At 60.3% G+C, this 17,899-nt stretch overlaps 1 protein-coding gene across 8 annotated transcripts in view; it reads left to right on the top strand.

The window, feature by feature from the left end:
* Rimbp2 (RIMS binding protein 2) overlaps nt 1-17,899 on the top strand; it is a 77,935-nt gene that overhangs the window by 4,670 nt on the left and 55,366 nt on the right. For all 8 annotated transcript variants that reach the window (XR_007109774.1, XR_007109775.1, XM_047560689.1 and 5 more), the window contains exon 2: nt 14,848-14,952. Coding sequence is in view for 6 of the 8 variants with exons in the window: in XM_047560689.1 (XP_047416645.1) it covers nt 14,851-14,952 (102 nt within the window). In the remaining 2 variants the exon portion in view is untranslated. The remainder of the gene's footprint in view (nt 1-14,847; nt 14,953-17,899) is intronic.

The raw sequence follows: 17,899 nt of genomic DNA, 5'->3' as shown, positions 1-17,899 counted from the left end.
CGCCTGGGCTCCGAGGTCTCGGTGGCTGGAGTGGAGTTGGAGCCCCGACCTGTTTGGATTAACCTGATCAGGGGGCCCTCCGCCCAGGTGTTCCCGGGGGATCCCCTCCTGGCCCTGGGGAGCCGCACCTGGGCGACAGCCCCCTGGGCTGGTCTGGGCGGAGCACCGGAATGGACTGCTGGCTAGTCAACAGACAGAGGCTCCCAGCCTCCCCAGCGCTGCTTACAGGAGGAATTTACTTTTCCTTTTGAAAACATAGATCTTTTAATGAAATGGGGTCAAGTGATTTCTAAAACAGCCCAGTAGGAACGGTGCTGGGACTGACCAGACCCCCCTCCTGTGAACCACGACCACCTCTCGGAAGCCCTCCTCCCGTCCCTCTTGGCTTCGCGTTTAGCGATGATAGTCGGTGCACTCTGACCAGGATGGGCTGCTGGCTCTCCTCTTCCCGAGGGTGAGGTCGGAGGAGCGAAGTTGTCACGGGCACTGATGTGGCACTGGCGGGAGAAGCGGAGGCAGAACTTGAACCCTCCTCAGGCGGCGGCCCAGCCGCTCGGGGTTCCGACTTGTCTCCAGGGAGAGAAGGAGCTGTGGGCGGGTGGCCAGCTCTGACTCCCTGGGAGAGGGCGCCTCTGCGCCCAGGTCCTCCTGCTGGTGACCTGTCTCCGGGGACGTTTCCAGCAGCCACGGCCAGGTCTCGCTCTTCAGGGAAGGAGCGCTAAAGGCTCGTGGGCTCTTTTGGGCCACTTTGTCCCATGAGGAGAGGACACTGGGGAGAACGGGCGAGGCCAGGCTGCCACTCAGGGAGAGCCCAAGAAGAGCCTCCTGGTGGAGCTCCAGGGGAGGACAGTCCCGGTGGCCCTGGAGGTGACGTTTCTCAAACACCACGAGCAGAGCGCGCGAGTGGGCGGAAAGGAGCGGGTTGGGAAGCCCCGGGGGCACCCGCCCCATCTGGCTGGGGACAGCCCAGACCCGGCGTCCTCGACAAGGGAGGGTCTGTGGCAGTGCCTCTGAGCAGGTGTCCACGGGGCAGCCTCGTAGACGTGCTCACGGGCCTCGTGCTAATATGTGGCCACTGGTTCACTGCGGACGTGGCAGGCGGTGACTGTGCACCAGGCCGCGCTGTTAGGGGACAGGCCTGGCGTCCTCCCTGAGAGCGGGGGAGGAGGGACAAAGCCCGAGCAGTGTCACGCCAGGGCCAGGCCACGCGGTGCTCTGCAGAATCGGGGTGAGCGTGTGGGGAGTGACCAGGCCTTTACCAGAGGCCTCCCTGGGCCACGTGGCTGAGGGAGGGGACGCACTGGAGGAGCCTCATCACACCCGGGGGGCGGGGGCGGTCCAGGCTGTGGGGGTGCTTAGCAGTTCCAGCCACAGTGGGTCTCTGGGTGCCCAGGGAGCCCTGCCCTCCTGGGGACCCGGGGCGGTTCTGCTGACCTGACAGAGCAGAGGGACAGTCGTTCTTATTTCGGGGCAGTGTCCACTCCTGGCAGGGGGGACACCCTCTCCTGGCTACTGTTATGGGTTACTGTTATGTTAAGAACAGACCGATCACCACTGAGAAGTCCACTTTGGAGAGTCTTTATTAAGCCGGCCGCTGACTGTCTCACACAACACCCCAAAAATGGCTATTGGGAGAGCAGCCCCGACTACAGGGTGTAGGGGTTCTTATACCAAAAATCACATCAATCATAAGTGTCTGTTGCTATGATTCAAAATTACACATTAACATCATGAGATCATCGACAGAGTGGGAAGTGGGTCAGAATGACCCTACCTAGGTACAAACTAAAGAATGGTCGCTAACATCCACACGATCACTGTTCACATGGTACATTGTTTAGAAGCAATAGGATCAAAAGAGAGCAATTTTCACTACATAGGAGTTGCCATTGTTTATTATTAAACATGTCACACCAGGTAACTGAGGATGGTCACAGAGTTGGGGTGTTCCCATGGGAGAAGCTTACTTCCTACATAACATGGAGTCTCAGAGCAGAATGGAGTCTGTTTGGTCATTTCCCTTAGAGTCTGGCCAAGAATGTTCTCACGGAACCAGATTCGTCAGCCCATCACAGTTACCTTGATACAGAGGCACAGAGACCCTTTGGGGAGGCAGGCACCCAGCTGGGGTGACATCAGTGCAGAAGCACAGGGGAGGCCACAGCAGAGGCTGTTACCAGCAGCCTGATGGGAGGTCAGGGGGCCAGCGAGAGCAGAACAGGGGTCCAGAAACTCTGGACAGCTGTCATGTTGGGTAGCGCTCCCCGGGGCCACATCCACCCCAGCCTGTGGTGCGGCCTGCCTCACCTGGAGTTAGGGCATTGGCAGGAGATGAGGCCGAGCCACCTTAGGGCAGGCCCCAGTGTGTGGATTGGCACCTTCACCTGAGCAAGAGAGGGAATTCCAGATGGAGACGGGGAGGTGGACGCAGAGGGAAGAAGGCCACATGGAGATGGAGGAGGAGGTTGGAGCCATGCGGCCCCAAGTCGATGGAGCCAAGGCCTGCTGGCAGCGGGAAGAGGCAGGAAGGATCATCCCGGGTCCTCGGGAGGGCCTGCTGCCCACACCTTGGCCTGGGCCTCCAGCCTTCAGAGCTGTGGGAGGGGACTCCTGTGGTCCCTGCTGCAGACCTGGCAGATCAGCAGGCGAGCCCACAGGCGTGGCGTGCCGCGGGAGGCAGGGACACGTGCACTGGCCTCTGCAGGAGGACGGCCTGCCGGGGCCTGGGCCTCACTCCCGCAGCACAGAAGGAAGGAGGAGCTCCTGTCCACTTGGCTGCTTCTGACCCTGCTGGCCCCGTGCAGCTGGAGGGAGGCGGCTCGGTTCCCACCTGAAGGGAGTCCCACGGGGAACGAAGCGGCTTGGGCTGGGTTGCCTCCTGGGCTGGGCTGCTGGCACCGGCAGCTGCCCGGGCAGGACGCAGCTTCGGCTCCCGGGAGGGGATGGGTGCTGCTCGTGGGCAGCCTGGACTGACGGAGCCCGTCCCTGGCTGCCTCCGCCGCGTGGGGTTTCGCAGCAGGGCGCCCCTGGCTCTGGGGCACCAGTGCCTGGGCAGGAGACGGTCCTGAGACGGTGGCACCCTGGGCCCGGCCCACCCACAGCAGCAAGAGAGCAGGTGCTGCGATAGCCACACGCCCGGGTGCCTTTCCAGGTGCCGCCCCCACTGTGGCGTCGGCACGAGAACGGCTCTCTCACGGACCTCTGTGTCCCTCACCAGAGCATTAGCCTCAGACAGGTGCACAAGCCGGCACGTCAGGGGCACCCCCAGAGGGCAGCGGCCCCCAGCTCCGCAGGCAGACTCCCCCCCCAGGGCCCCGGCCTCGTCGTCCCCGCCCACCCACGCCCCGCATCCTCAGACTGACGGCCTCGGGCTGTCTCCAGGGAGACTGCGACGGGCAGCGGACTGGCTTTGTTTAATGATGAGGCATCGTGACTGCGGTAGGCCCACCTGTTCCTTCCAGGGCTCCAGGGACCCTTCTCCACGCAGGCCACCGGCCACACCAGGGCTATGCGTGCCAGGACACGCCCCCCAAGTCCTGAGCGAGTGCCAGGGCATAGCACAGCTGGAAGTGTGCCCAGGTGTGGAAGAGCAGACCCGTGGTTAAACCCAGCGGTTCTCCATGTTGAAGGACGCTCGGGCCTTTTCATGCAGATCATCTTGGACTCATTTCCTGTTAAGGACGCTGAGCATCCGGGATTAACAGGCGGCTCCAGGTGAGGGTGGGGCTCCTGGCTCCTCTCCCTCTGCCCCGTGCCACCCGCCTCTTCCCCAAGCCTGGGCGTCCACACTGCCTGCACCCTTTCCTGGTCCCGCTGCTGTTTGGGACCTTGTTTCCTGCGCCCCTGTCTCCAGCTCAACGCAACTGCAGAGGTCTGGGGCATGGACCGACGCCAGGGAGGCTCTCCAGCAAGCCTGTGCTGGACAGTCCCGGCCAGATCATGTCCTGAGAGCGTGCGGGGCCTCAGACACCAGCCAGTACAGGAAATTGACGTCTGGTACCCTCACTATCGTCTGCATCTCTGTGCAGAGGCCCAGATGGCTCGTTGCTGCGGCTGCTCGGGGGAAGGTGGGGCTCCCAGGGGGACCCTCCCACCGAGCAGCCGGTGCTCAGCTGGGAGCCCCAGGCCCAGCCAGTCCCTCAGCGTCTGAACTGCAAAACACACAGGGTCTGGCCTGGGAAGCTGTCAGAAAATGCAAATCAGAAGAGAGAGGCCGCACCCTAGGCCAGGTAGCCCACAGGAGGGAGGGCAGCAAGGCCAGTGAAGTGGAACAGGTGCTCACGCCATGCTGGCTCAGGGCACAGCCCTGGAATTGGAACCGTCTCTTCATCTTTAATACGTGCCCATGTGGGAAGTGATCAGCGCTGAGTCCAGACCAGTCTTGGGGAAACCCTGGCAGTGGTTTGGCCTCCCTGGAGCTGTGGGGGTTGGCCAGGACAGGGGGAAGACCAATTTCTGCACAGAGAGAATGGCATGTGCCAAGGCCCTGGGGTACATGGAATCACAGAGCACAAGGGTGGGGGACATTGGCACGACAGGTGGAAGAGAGTGAGTCAGAGGAGAGAGGGAGGAAACCCGAAGGCACCAGCAGACCCTGCCCAGCAGGCCCTGATAGGATGTGGCCTCCTCTGCAGAACAGTGGGTGGCCGGGTCAGAATGCTGAGCTGGGTAGGAAATGACTGGGTTCCTGTTTGCAGACCGTCACATGCAGAAAAGATTGGAGGCAGCCGGAGCAGAGGCAGGAGGACACATCAGGAGGCTTTCGTGACTGAATAAGGCACAGCGGCCCGGTGACCTCCTGTGGGGAAGCAGGAGGGAAGAGAGCAGAGCATGAGGGAGGCTTTGGGTCACTGCAGACTGACAGGATGTGCTGCGGGCCTGGACGTCCCCTCCGGTCCAGCCCTGGGTGCGGAGCCCTGCTGCACCTGAGCCTGGGGTGTGGCGGAGATCACCAACCCTGTCTCTGCTCTCAGGAAGCAGGGACACCGGGCACTGGCAGGAAAATTTGGCGATCCAGTAAATCCGTGAGAGCCTCTGAGGTTGGTCAAGGGCAGGAAGAAGCAGGGTGATGGGAAGAGGGTAGAGGAGCCTCTCACCCAGAGCAGGAAATTGACGTCTGGTACCCGCACTGTGGTCTGCATCTCCGTGCAGAGGCCCAGATGGCTCGATGCTGCGGCTGCTCCGGGGACGGTGGGGCTCCCAGGGGGCCCTCCCAGGGCCTGGGCCAGCACACTGTCCAGGTGAGACTGTGGAGGAGAAGGAAGAGCAGGGACCAGGCTCCTGGCAGGCGGCATCCTCAGTGACGGAGGGCCTGAAGGAAGGGGCAGTCTGGAATGAACAGGGCGGGTCCCCAGAGTGGCCTGCGAGGTCCTGAGCCCCAGCACGCGGCCGTGGCCATGTGTGGAGCTGTGACTGGATGAGGGGAGGTCACCCTCACTCAGTGCAGGGGCTCAGAAGAGAAGACCCCTGGGGAAGGCCAGGCGCACAGCCCAGGAGCAGGAGGACGGGCAGGCCGCAGAGGCCCGGCCACCCTGGACCCCGGCATCTGCGCCCCTGGGACCAGCTCCACGCGTGGCCTAAGAGGAGCACCCGTTCCCGGCAGACATGGTGCGGTCCAGGAACGCAGCCCTCTGAGGGAGGCCACGGGCAGGGATGCTGTCCTGAACAGGCCAGCTCCGGGGCCCTGACACAGTGGTCAGCTTGCTTGCAGGGAGATGCACGTGCTGGTCCGGGTGGGGTCCCGGGAAGTGGACAGCGTCTGTCTACGGACCCTGCTCTCGCCTGCACTGTGGGCAGTGGGCCTGTGGGCCTCCAGAGTGGCTGGTGGCCTGTGCACGGGAGCCGCCTCCACGCTCGGCCTCGGCTCTCTCTCCGCCGCAGCCCATGTCTCTGTCCTTACTTGATGAGAGCTCATCTTTCCACTGTGGTGTGAGTGCCCCTGTCGAGGACCATTTCAGCTTTCATCTCCGTTGTTGAACACAGAAGGGAGGGAGAGCCAGTGTCGAGGAGCTGGGCAGCTTGACAGGCACCATGGGGACCTGATCTCCTCTTGGACATGTAACAGTGTGACAGCTCAAGGGAAGACCCCGATGCCATCTGGCCGTGCGGGAGCGGTTCCCACATTCCAGGCCCGGTGGTCAGTAGGAATTCTCCAGGGTGATCAAACTTAGATACGCGTATGGAGATCCTTGGAGCGGCCACTTAGAGTCACGCAAAAACAGACAAGGACTCCATGGCTGTGTGAAAGCAGAATGCTCACTAAAGTTAAAAATGAGTCGTATTCCATTATATGCATGTGTGTGTGTATCTATATCTATATCTATATTTATTTATATACCACACTTTCTTTATCCATTCATCTGTTGAAGGGCCCCTAGGTTGGTTCCATAGTTTAGCTTTGTAAGTTGAGCTGCTATAAACATTGATGTGGCTGCGTTACTGTAGTATACTGATTTTTGTTTTTGGGTATAAACCGAGGAGTGGGATAACTAGGTCAAATGGTGGTTCCATTCCAAGTTGTCTGAGGAATTTCCAAACTGCTTTCCATAATGGTCGCACCAATTTGCAGTCCCACCAGCAATGTATGAGGGTACCTTTTTCCCCACATCTTCGCCAACATCTATTGTTGCTTGTGTTCTTGATAATTGCCATTCTGACTGGGATGAGACGAACTCTTAGAGTAGTTTCAATTTGCATTTCTTTAATCACTAGAGATGTTGAACATTTTTTCATATATTTATTGATTATATTTCTTCTTCTGTGTTGGTACCAGGGATTGAACCCAGGGGTGCTTAACCACTGAGCCACATCCCCAGCCCTTTTTATATTTTATTTAGAGACAGGGTCTCACTGAGTTGCTTAGGGCCTTGCTAATTTGTTGAGGCTGAAAGTGTCCGTTCAGTTCCTTAGACAAGAATGAAATTATGGCATTTGCTGGTAAATGGATGGAGTTGAAGAATATCATGCTAAGCAAAATAAGCCAAAACCAAAACAACAAAGGTCAAATGTTTTCTCTGATATGTGGATACTAATTCACAATAATGTGGGAGCACTAGGGAAGAAAAGAGTCACTTTATATTAGGTAGAGGGGAGTGAAGGGAGGGGAAGGGATATGGGGTAGGAAGGATAGAGTGAAACAGACATCATTACCTCATGTACATGTATGACTGCCTGATCCATGTGATCCTGAAATATGTACAACCAGAAAAATGAGAGATTACACTCCACTTATGTATGACTATCAAAATGCATAAATGCATTCTACAGTCATGTGCAACTAATTAGAACAAATAAAAAATTACTAATAAAAATTTTAAAAAAGAAAGTTAAAAATGAAAGAAGTAAGAAGGCAGGAAATGACTATGGAAGGGAATAGACCAAAGGCAAACAACAAACTATGCCCCGGCCAGAGCTCAGCATTGCTGTTGGGTCACTCAGTCCAGCATGTCATCTGTTCCTGGCGCCCACCTTGGAAAGCAAGGTGCTGTTCTTTCCAGCCATTCAGTAGATGAGGAAACCAAGGCTCAGAGAGGAGTGTGGCTGCCAGAGCACACAGCTAGCAGCATTGCAAGTGGAATTTGGATGTAGGCCAGGTGGGCTTGTCCCTCCATCTGTCCTCATTCCCTGGCCTGCTGGTTGGAGCCACTGTGGCAGGAGGGAAGCCATGTCCCCAACACAGCCCCAGGCTGTGTCAGAACTCCTAGGATAGGCCTGAGGGAGGGGGCTCAGGAGGGCAGGGAGGCCAGGGGTCAGGAAAGCACGGAGGCTGCCTTAGAGGCTCCTGAGGACCCAGTTGTCCTGCAAAGATGCTGTGACTGAAATATGTCCCAACTCCCAGAATTGGCACTCGCTTTCCCTAGGAGAGGGCCTGATGCATGATGGGCAGGAGTCGCTGGTTGCTGCCCTCCCTTGGGTCTAAAGATGCACATTCAGCTGGGTGTGAACTCACTGGTGCCGGTGAGAGGAAACTGAGTCACAGAAGTGCTCAGTTGTTATCCCAAGTTCAGCGGAGCCCACTGGTGACAGTGATGGCATTGTTGCTAAGCCCTGTTCAGGGCCCGAGCTCTCCTTCCTTTCTCTGCTCAGGCAGGGCCCGCAGCAGAGCCCAGCCTGCCTGTGCTCCCGGGAAGGGGTGATTCATCTGCTCTTGTCACAGCCCAGCCGTCCTGGGGAAGCAGCCTCTTGACATGAACAGGCTGCTTAAGTGCTGGTGTTAATGTTGACATCCAGATATAAATACCACTGCTTTAAAAGTAAGCCTCCACAGGCAGGGCTTTGGGCCAGCATCTTCTGCATGATCCTCAGAGCTTCTTGGATGTGAGATCTGTCCGTGTGAGATACAGCTCATGCCCTTCAGGGGGGTGTTTCTGAGAGGAAGTGGAAGTCAGAGGTGAGACATTTGGTAGGACTCTGCCTTTGGGTGAAAGCTGGGGGCTCCACCTTCCCTTTGAGGACCCAGGCCCTGCACTCCACTGGTGGAAGGCACAGGAGGGGTGCAAAATGCCCCCACCAAGATGCACTGGCCAGGAGGCAGGAGCCTCCCCTGGGGCAGAGGTAGGTGCTGGCGCCCGAGAACCCCAGGGCAGGGTGGGAGTAACTTCCAGGCACTGCAGAAAGCTTCTCCCAGGCACTGACCTGCTGAATGTGCTGCACCGTCAAGGACCACAGAGGTATCTGGGACAGCAGAGAGCTGGCAGGGAGCAGACTCCCCAGGCTCAGTTCCTGCTGTTCGCTGACCGCACAGCACTCCACCTCTCTGGGCCTGTTTCCCTCTCTGGAAAAAGGAATGAACATATCTCCTGCCTAGGTTGTCACCAAGGTCATGGCATGGCTTCTGTGTGTTAGGTTCACAGCTCCACAGAACGTGGCAAACTCAGACGCTTGGGGCTGCACAAGGTGCTGAGCCTAGCAGGGCTGGCCTGGGGCAGGCCCTCTGGGCAAACGTGTCTGCACCAGCAATAAGGAAGGCTGTGGCCCGGCTGCTGGTGGGCATCTCAGATGACCACCACCTGGGGCCGACGGCCTGTAGGAAGGTCCCTGTGGTCTCTTCCTCTCCTGCTTCTGCAGGGATGGTGCGGTTCTCAGGCAGGTGCTCACCACGTTGCTTCAGAGGGGTGCCCGGCACCTCCCAGCTTGCATCCTGCCAGCCCCCAACCGCAGAAGGGATGCCTCTTCACGGGGTACACTGACCTCAACCTGGGTTAGCCTACGTCCCATGCAAACCCTGGAGCCACGGGCAGAGCACAGGAAGGGGTCTCTTGGAGAGAATCCAGACTGCTGCCACCACAATCAGGGATGCCTGCTGGGCAGGAGGGAACACGGAGGTCCCCTCAGGGAAGACAGGCCCCAGCATGGGAACACTGTGAGCGGGGCAGGTGGTGAAGGGGTAGCCGGGCACCTGTGGGCACTGGGGGCAGGAAGATTGTGAGGCAGAGGGATCCTCACAGTCAGGGGCATGGAGGAGGTCCCGCAGCAGGCACCGGGCCCACTGTGGTTGACCGCAGACCTGAACACAGCAGAATGCCACCCCCCACCCACCTGTCCATCTAGGGTCTCCATGGTGACCATGAAGAGAGACTGGACTGGAAGGTGTCCTCGGCTCTCCTTCACTCTGCTCTGATCACGTGAACTGGGCTTAGGATGGAAAGCCTCCTGTGTGCTGACCCAGCTCCAGTTGCCTCTGGGCCGCTGGACACAGCCTCCAGCTATTTGTGGGCACAACCCACACCCCTCCTCAGGCCGGGGTTTCCTGGGTTGGGCAGTTTCTGCTGTTGAGTTGTCAGCAAGTTCAGATTTCAGCGGTTTTGATGGTTTCTTCCGGTTGTTGGGTTTCTGTCCACTTCTCGTTGAACTTGTTGGCTGTCAGTGTGTGAGCCTCAGTCTCCCGGAGTCTCTGCCATCTCGAGACGAGCCTTCGGGCCACACGACACCACCACAGAATGGAAGCCCTGAAGCAGCTTAGTCCTGGGGTTGCCCGAGTTCCTGTGGTCCCTCGGCCCCTCCAGGGTGGCCCGGAGGTCCCTGCCTGCTAGCCATGGGCCCCCTAGGGGCTCACTTCCCTGGAACCGCGCAGAAAGCAGAGCCCCTCTCCCAGGACCACCAGTGTCCAGCGCCTCTGCTGTCACCTGCAGACTGGAAGGGGAGCCCAGCCTGATCCCCCCGGGAGTCCCTGTGGGCCTGTCTTCTTGGACCCCTGGGTACAGGTGCAGACAGAGCCCCAAGGGCCTTTGTTTCTGCACCCGCCTTGCCCCTTCCCTCCCTGAGGACCTTTGGATGGGACATGGGAGAGGAAAGGAAGAGACACAAGGGTTGGTGACAGCAGGAGACACCGACCAGCATCTTAGAAACATTGCCCTGCCGGCCAGGATGCTCCACGGGTCCACAGCCGCAGGTGCTGTGTTTAGAAACTCAGCACCCGCGATGGAACAGTTCATTCTCTGCTGCGTGGCGATGTGTTAGCAGGCCTTGTTTTGGGGTCCTGTCTCTCCCAGGGGTTCATAGCTGGCTTCTGAGTCCTCTTTCCCAGCGCCATGATTTCAGCCCTCCAACCCAGCCTCACCCCTACCTTCCACCCTCATCCACACCCGTCTTGGAGGCTGACCTCTGGAGACCCAGCGTGTGCCTGACGCGCGGCTTTGCCTTTAGGTTTGGTTAAGCGTGGGACCTGGTCTTCTCTGCCTCTCACCCCTGAGTCTAGCTCCCTGCAGCCCTGCGTGCGTCTCCCTCCCCAGTCACTGTGGACTTCCATGTAGCTGGCCTTGGGCTCCTGCGTGCACACGGGAGCAGGGCCTCTCTAGTCTGCCGGACGGGAGACTTAGGTGACATCACCAGCACGGGTCACAGCGGGTGGCGGGTCACGGAAGGCCATGGTGCAGCTTTGGAGCCAGGCCATGAGGCTCAGGGGAGGGCACAGAGGCTGCTGTGGGAGGGCCGTGTCCGGTTGTCCTTTGCTCTTTCTCATCATGAGCTGGACGTTGGAGTCTGAGAGCTCGTGGATCAGGGAGGGACAACTCTGAATAAAGGCACAGACACACAAAGCTGCCAGCCCTGTGGTGTTCAGAGGGGGCAGTGGGAGGGCCATGTGCCAAGAGCCTTGGTGACGGTGGTGGCATTGTGGACCTGAGCAGAGGCTGGCCTCTGTGTCAGCAGGGCAGGAGAGGGTTGGGCAGCTCCTGGGTCTGTGCAGCTCTGGTGAAGCTGGATTTTGTTCCCCATCAATCAGCGCCATGGTGTCCTTGAGAGGTGTGGAGGTGGCCCTGGGTGGGGCGGGCGGGGCTGGCGGCAGGAGCTGTGGCCCGGGGAGGGGCTGGTGCTTGCTGGGGAGCAGGGGACCTGGAGGAAGGCAGTCGGCTTCGGGGGAAGGTCCAGGACCAGACAGAGGCTTCAAACTGTGGCTGCTGAGCCAGGGGTGGCGGCAAGAAGGGCTGGCAGCTCCTGTCCGCAGAGCCAAGGGTGGACGGCCTGTGGTGAGACGGGCAAGCGGTCCTCAGTTCTCCTTTGAGATAGAAAACCAAGAGTGCCGTCTTGGGTGGCGGGGTGAGCTTCCTGTGCACGCGGGGGCGCGAATTGGCGCTGCGTGTGAGCGGGAGAGCCTTGGTGCCTGAGTGGACGCCGGTCCTGAGGGCCTGCTCGGGAAGCTGGCCCCGGAACAAAGCTGCACAGAGCAGTGGTCCCTCCAGCATCCGGAGGTGGCAGGTGAACAGGGCCCGGCCAGGGTGTGACCAGGAGGAGGCCGCGGTCCATGCGGCTGAGAGACTGGTGTGAAGGGGCAGGCAGGGAGCCACATGGATGGCCAGGAGCTGGGCTGGGGGGCCCAGAGTGCGGCAGGCGCCATGGGACAGGGAGCAGGGCTCCTCCCGAGCCTCCCTGCCAGGGCCGACGGCGGGCAGCTGAGGCCCGTGGGCTCGGGGGCTGGCTGGGCTCGCAGCTCGAGGGGGTGAGCAGGGTCTCCTTCCCCCTGTTTCCCTCCCTTGGACCCTGAGCGCTGGGCGCCATCTCCCCTTCACCCGGGAAGCAGGAGGCTGGTCTCACCCCTGGGCCTCTGCGGCCCACGCCCAGTGACTGTGGGTTGAGGCCTCGTGAGGAAGCGTCTCCTCCTCTCATAACGAGCCCCCTTCCCAGGCTAGATGAGGACCCCTGGGCCATGTTCAGCCTTAGCAGAAGCCCAAGGACAAGTGGGAGGGATCCGCGGACGCCTGTGCCGTGGTCTCTGCCCGTGCTCAGCTGCGCCTCCTGGGCTTCGGGACCAATGTCGTTGCCTCTGGGTTGCCTCACCAGAGTGGGCAGCGCCGCAAATGTACTGGCTCTGCCTCGTTCCAGCCGTGTGGCCTCAGGCAAGTTGCTTGGCCTCTCTGAGTCTGTCACAAAACAGTGACCACAGTGCCCAGCTCTCGGCACACAGTGGGACAGCCTGTGGGCCTGCAGAGATCCTTGCCCTCTTAGCCCTGACCGCCGTCTTCCAGTTCATCTAGGTCGTACTGAGGCGGTCACGGGCACTCTTGTCCTGTGCAGAGCCCCTGGCCAGCGTGTGAGCGAACCCAAACCCGCCAAGGAGCTCAGCGCTCCTGACCCAGGGCTCTGCAGCTTGGCTCCTCCTCCTGGAGGACCAGAAGGCAGCAGGAGGGTCACAGGAGGGTCCGCGGGAGACAGCAGCTCTGCCACCCTGCAAGCCGAGAGCTGCTGCGCTCGGCACAAGGCCAGGCAGAGGGCAGCTGGCCTCCTTGGTCATGGTTTCCCGTCCGAGGTGAACAGGCCACAGGGAACAGCCTGCTCCTGTGCCCAGCACACAGACCATTCTTTGTCGTGGTCCCTGACAGCACAGAACAGCAACTGTTTACCCGCGCTGACCGCCCGTGTCTACTGAGTCGTCCAGAGACATTGAGAGCCTGTGGGAAGATATGCAAACGCTGGACCAGGCCCTGAGCGCCTGAGCATTTTGTGCTTGGAGGTCCTGGAACAGCCCCCTGGATACTCTGGGAGGCTGCGTGTGCCCTTCTGCCTTCCTGCCCACGAACCCAGGGAACGGCTGTCCAGTCCAGGGCGAACGTGTTCCAGTGCCTGACCACGGTGCCCGACATAGGGGTGTGCTCTTTTGGGGAGTTCTCTCCTCCAAGCAGCCTGGGCTCCTGTGAGAGTTTCCATGGCAACAGAGCAACTACCACTTGTCTGCGGGTAATTACAGCTCTGGAGTTCACCGAGCGGCTTCTGGAGACGTGGAGAGGTGCAGAGGTCGCCCCAGCTCCACACCCAAGGCAACTTGGCTCTCACCCCCGCAGCACTCTGCAAAACGCCCGGGAGGCCTTCCCATCCCGGCAGAACGGCCCACCCCAGGCGTTTCCAGGCAGAAGAGCCTCTGGCAGGTGGGGGAGGAGGCGCACCGGGTGCCTCTGCCCCCGCCCCCCCCCACAGCAGGGCCCCTCCGCCTGCTCCTGGGAGTGTCCACAGCCTCAGGAAGCTGTGTCCCTGCTTCTCGCTGAGGTGGGCCTCCTGCCTTGCAACTGGCCAAGGCTCCCAGCCTCCAAGAGTCCAAAACTAAGTAAAAATAGTAAGGCACTAAAAATCAGTAAGATCACAAAACAATAAGTAGATGGACACGGATTGCCAACCAGCCCGGGCAGAAGAGGAAGGCCAGGCTTGTCCCTGGCCCCGTGTGCTGGGACTGCTCCCTGTGTTACAGGGTGGCTACGTGGAGACCCTCAGGGGTCGGGGGCTGAAGGAGAGCAGGTGCAGACAGGCAGACGGGCATGCCAGGTGCCCTCGTGCCAATGGGCCACGTGCCCAACCCGCCTCTCCTCAGTTTTTAAGGAATTTGGACTTTCAGGTTGAAGATCCAAATTTAAAATGTTGACCACAAAGTCAATTTTTTGTGATATATATTTTAAAAAAAGGAAATGGAAAGAAATTCAGTGTTGGCGCCTGCTGGTCTCCTCCCTTTGGACCACGTGGCCAGCACTGTGACGTGCCTCCTGCGAGTCCTGTGTGGCCCTTGGTCTGCTGTGTGAGCCCTGCACAGGAGGTCATGCCTCAGCACGCACTCACATCACCAGGAGTGATCGTGGCCACTGAGCTAGCTGCACCGGCCTCAGGGGACTCTGATGCCCACCCTTGTTCTGGACAGGGGCCTGGTGGTGGCTGGCCACCAGGGCGAAGGCAGGAGCAGCCTGTGGGCAGAGCTAAGGTGGGCAGGAGAGGGTATGGCATCGGCCTGGGCTCTGGGGCTTGGGCTCTGCCTCCTGAGTGAGGACGGGGCTGACCCGAGGCCAGGACGCCCCCAGGAGCACTGTGCCTGGGCCGCTTCCTCCTGCTCAGGAGCCAGGCCTGACCGTCATCCCTTGGGACCCTCCTGGGGCTGGTCTTGCAGGAACTGTGCTCTCTGGTCCACCGGAGCCACAGCTGGGACCAGAGCCTGAAGCAGGAGGCTCCACGGAGGGCGTGGACCCTGGGTTGACGTCCACTCAGCGGCAGCAGGCCTGCAAGGGCCTCTCCCTGGCCGTCCCCTCTAGAACGGGGCAGTTACAGCACCTGCCGCTGTGACAAAGTGAGGTCCTGCAGCTGACGTGCTGGGGCCTGCGGGAGGAGCAGGTGGAAAGCCAGGCAGTGAGGGCAGAGGGCAGCGTCCATGCAGGGGAGAGGAGGGCCAGGAGCCCTGCTGGGGCACAGCATGGAGCACAGGAGGACAAGGCGGGTGGAGCCTCCCTGGGACGGGATCCCCCCGCCCTCCCTCCCGGTGGGAACCCCGGGAAGGGAGAGCTGGGGGGCCAGCGCTGCTTGGGGGGTGGCAGCGTAGGCCGCCTGCCTGGTGGAGCATGGTGGGCTGCGCCTGGCGCTCAGGAGCCCCTGTCCCCACAGCACATGCGTGAGGCTGCTGAGCGGCGGCAGCAGCTGGAGGTGGAGCATGAGCAAGCCCTGGCCGTCCTCAGCGCCAAGCAGCAGGAGATCGAGCTTCTGCAGAAGGTGAGCCTCGGGCGGGCGCGGGCTGCTGGCCCCTCCTTCCCGCAGCAGGTCCCCAGGGTCCACATGCCCGCTGTGCCGTGTGCCCTCTTAGGCTGCCTGGAAGCCACATCCGGTAAGCAGGGTGGACGGCCAAGTCCTGAGGGCGCTGCTGGAGACTCGGGGAAGGGGCTGATTGGGTCCTGGCGGGAGCATGACTGGCTTCAGCTTTGGGCAAGAGCAGTCCGCAGCACTGGCCACAGTGACAGTGCACAGAGATGCTGACCCTGCCACCCGCCAGGGGGTGTGCCGGCCAGAAAGGCAGCCGGGACCGGCACTGTCACATGGGGCAGGGATGGGACCTGGGTCAAGCCCAATGCCCGCCCAAGGGCCAGGGTTGTGTGGACTGGCATGTCCATACCATGGCCCAGTGTGGCACCATCGAGGGGAAAAGCGTGGTTTCTATCTGCTCTTGGCACCTTGTGTTATTAAGTGAGCAAGTCAAGTTGCCGAGCAGTATTTATAGCAAGATCTGAGGGAGAGGGAGAGAGAGGGGAAGAGAGAGGGAGAGGGGGAGAGAGAGGGAGAGAGAGGGAGGAAGAGAGAGAAGAGAGGAGAGAGAGGAAGAGAGAGGGGGGGAGAGGGAGAGAGAGGGAGAGGGGGAGAGAGAGGGAGAGAGGGAGAGAGAGGGGGGAGAGAGAGGAGAGAAAGAAGGAGAGAGGGGGGAGAGAGAGAGGGAGAGGGGGAGAGAGAGGGAGAGAGAGGGGGGGAGAGAGAGGAGAGAAAGAAGGAGAGAGGGGAGAGAGAGAGAGGGAGAGGGGGAGAGAGAGGGAGAGAGAGGGAGAGAGAGAGAGGAAGAGAGAGAGAGGGAGAGAGGGGGGAGAGAGAGGAGAGAGAGGGAGAGAGAGAGGGAGAGAGAGGAGAGAGAGGAGAGGAGAGAGACAGAGGAAGAGAGAGAGAGGGAGACAGGGAGAGAGAGGAGAGAGAGGGGGGGGAGAGACAGGAGAGAAAGAAGGAGAGAGAGAGAGGAGAGAGAGAGAGAAGAGAAGAGAGAAAGAAGGAGAGAGAGAGAAAGAAAGAGAGAGGAGAGAAAGAAGGAGAGAGAGAGAGGAGAGAGAGGGAGGGAGAGGAGAGAGAGAGAGGAGAGAGAGAGAGGAGAGAAGAGATAGAGAAGAGAAGAGAGAGAGGGAGAGGAGAGAGGGAGAGAGAGAGAGGGAGAGGAGAGAGAAAGAAGGAGAGAGGAGAGAGAGAGGAGAGAAAGAAGGAGAGAGAGAGAGAAGAGAGAAAGAAGGAGAGAGAGGAGAGAAGAGGAGAGAGAAGGAGAGGGAGAGGAGAGAGAAAGAGGAGAGAGAGAGGAGAGAAAGAAGGAGAGAGAGGAGAGAAAGAAGGAGAGAGAGAGAGGAGAGGAGAGAGAAGGAGAGAGAGAGGAGAGAGAGAAGGAGAGAGAGAGAGAGGGAGAGGAGAGAGAGAGGAGAGAGAGAGGAGAGAAGAGAGAGAGAAGAGAGAGAGAGAGAGAGGAGAGAGAGAAGGGAGAGAGAGGAGAGAGAGAAGGAGAGAGGAGGAGAGAGAGAGAGAGGAGAGAGAGAGGAGAGAAGAGGAGAGAGAGAGAGGGAGAAGAGAGGAGAGAGAGAGAGAGAGGAGAGAGAAGGAGGGAGTGGAAGGAGAAGAATCAAGAGAGAAAGAGGAGAAGAGAGGAAAGGAGAGACAGAGGGAAGGGGAGGAGAAGGGGCCAGCCAGCCAGGACTCTGGTGTGTCCCTGGGCACCTGCCACAGGTGGGCTAAGGGTGTTGGCCCTGCACCTCAGTCTGCTGCCTCACCACATGGGCAGGAGAGTCCGTCTTGCAGGAACAGGGGCTTGGCCGACTCCGGGAGACCTGGGAATAGCTGCTGCCCAATGCCCAGAGTCCTGGCCCCTGCCCACTGCTCCTCCTGGTAGGGCAGCAGGTCTTTCAGCCAGAGTGGACAGTTGGGACTGCAGAGTGACCATGCTGGCTGCTGGGTAGTGGCCACTTCTCTGGTCTCCATGGAGGCCCACACCCATCCACTGCCTCTCCAGCCTTTGACCTCACAGCAAGGGCCACGCGGTTGCCTCCACCCACCCCGGGCTGCTGAGAGGACGCTCCTCCAGTTTCTTAGCAAGCACCGTGGCAGCTGGCAGAGGCCCCGTGCCCTCTTCCATGGAGGCCTGGTTCCAGGGGTCAGTTTCATTAAGCCGGCGCTGACGGACTGCGACAGAGCCCCTGTTCCTGTCTCCATAAGCGGCTGGCGCACCAGCACATCTCCTCAGATGGTGTCTGCAGGAGCACTGCGGCCGCAGGCGGGCGGAACCATCCCTCTTCTCCCCCGTCCCGCCCGCCCTGCCCAGCCCGCCGCCTCCTGCGGTGGAGCACGGTTTCCCGGCTCCCGTTTATTTATTTATTTTGCCGTGTTCAGCATTGTCTCTATTTTCGGACACATGGACGCTCCATCCAGATGAAATGCGACCTCGCTGGCACGTAGTTTCTTGGAGACTCCGGATTTCAAGGCAGAGACTGTGGGGCGACTGGAGATTGGCAACCCTTCCCCGAGCTCATCGCCCAGATGGTCCCACCGGGCGCCCGTTGGGGGCACCTGTCACCTGCTCACTCCCTCAGCAAATGCCGGTGGCCCGCAGCCTCCTGCTGCCCCTCCTGGTCCTGGAAAGTGGGAGGCACTGTCCAGGGAGCCTGGCCTCCGCCCCAACGGGTGGACGCGCGTGAACACCAGCAAGCCCAGCGACGTCAGGCGCCACGCGGGAAAGGCACAGAAAGAAGCGTGAGGGGCAGCAACTGCGGGTGGGTGACACCCAGTGAGCGCGTCTGGGAGGGCCAGGGCCAGCGGGGCGGCGAGGGGCCGGGCCTGGATCTAGGACTGTAGGCAGAGCCGGAGCCTCACCCCAGGGTAGTGCGGCTCCACGGGAAGCTAGCGTCCAGCCCTGAGCCCTCCTTGTCCC

Source organism: Sciurus carolinensis, chromosome 8 (genome assembly GCF_902686445.1).
Source record: "Sciurus carolinensis chromosome 8, mSciCar1.2, whole genome shotgun sequence".
In the NCBI taxonomy this organism is placed as follows: domain Eukaryota; kingdom Metazoa; phylum Chordata; class Mammalia; order Rodentia; family Sciuridae; genus Sciurus; species Sciurus carolinensis.
Note: the sequence above shows the minus strand (reverse complement) of the source record. Positions and strands in the feature narration are given on the sequence as shown.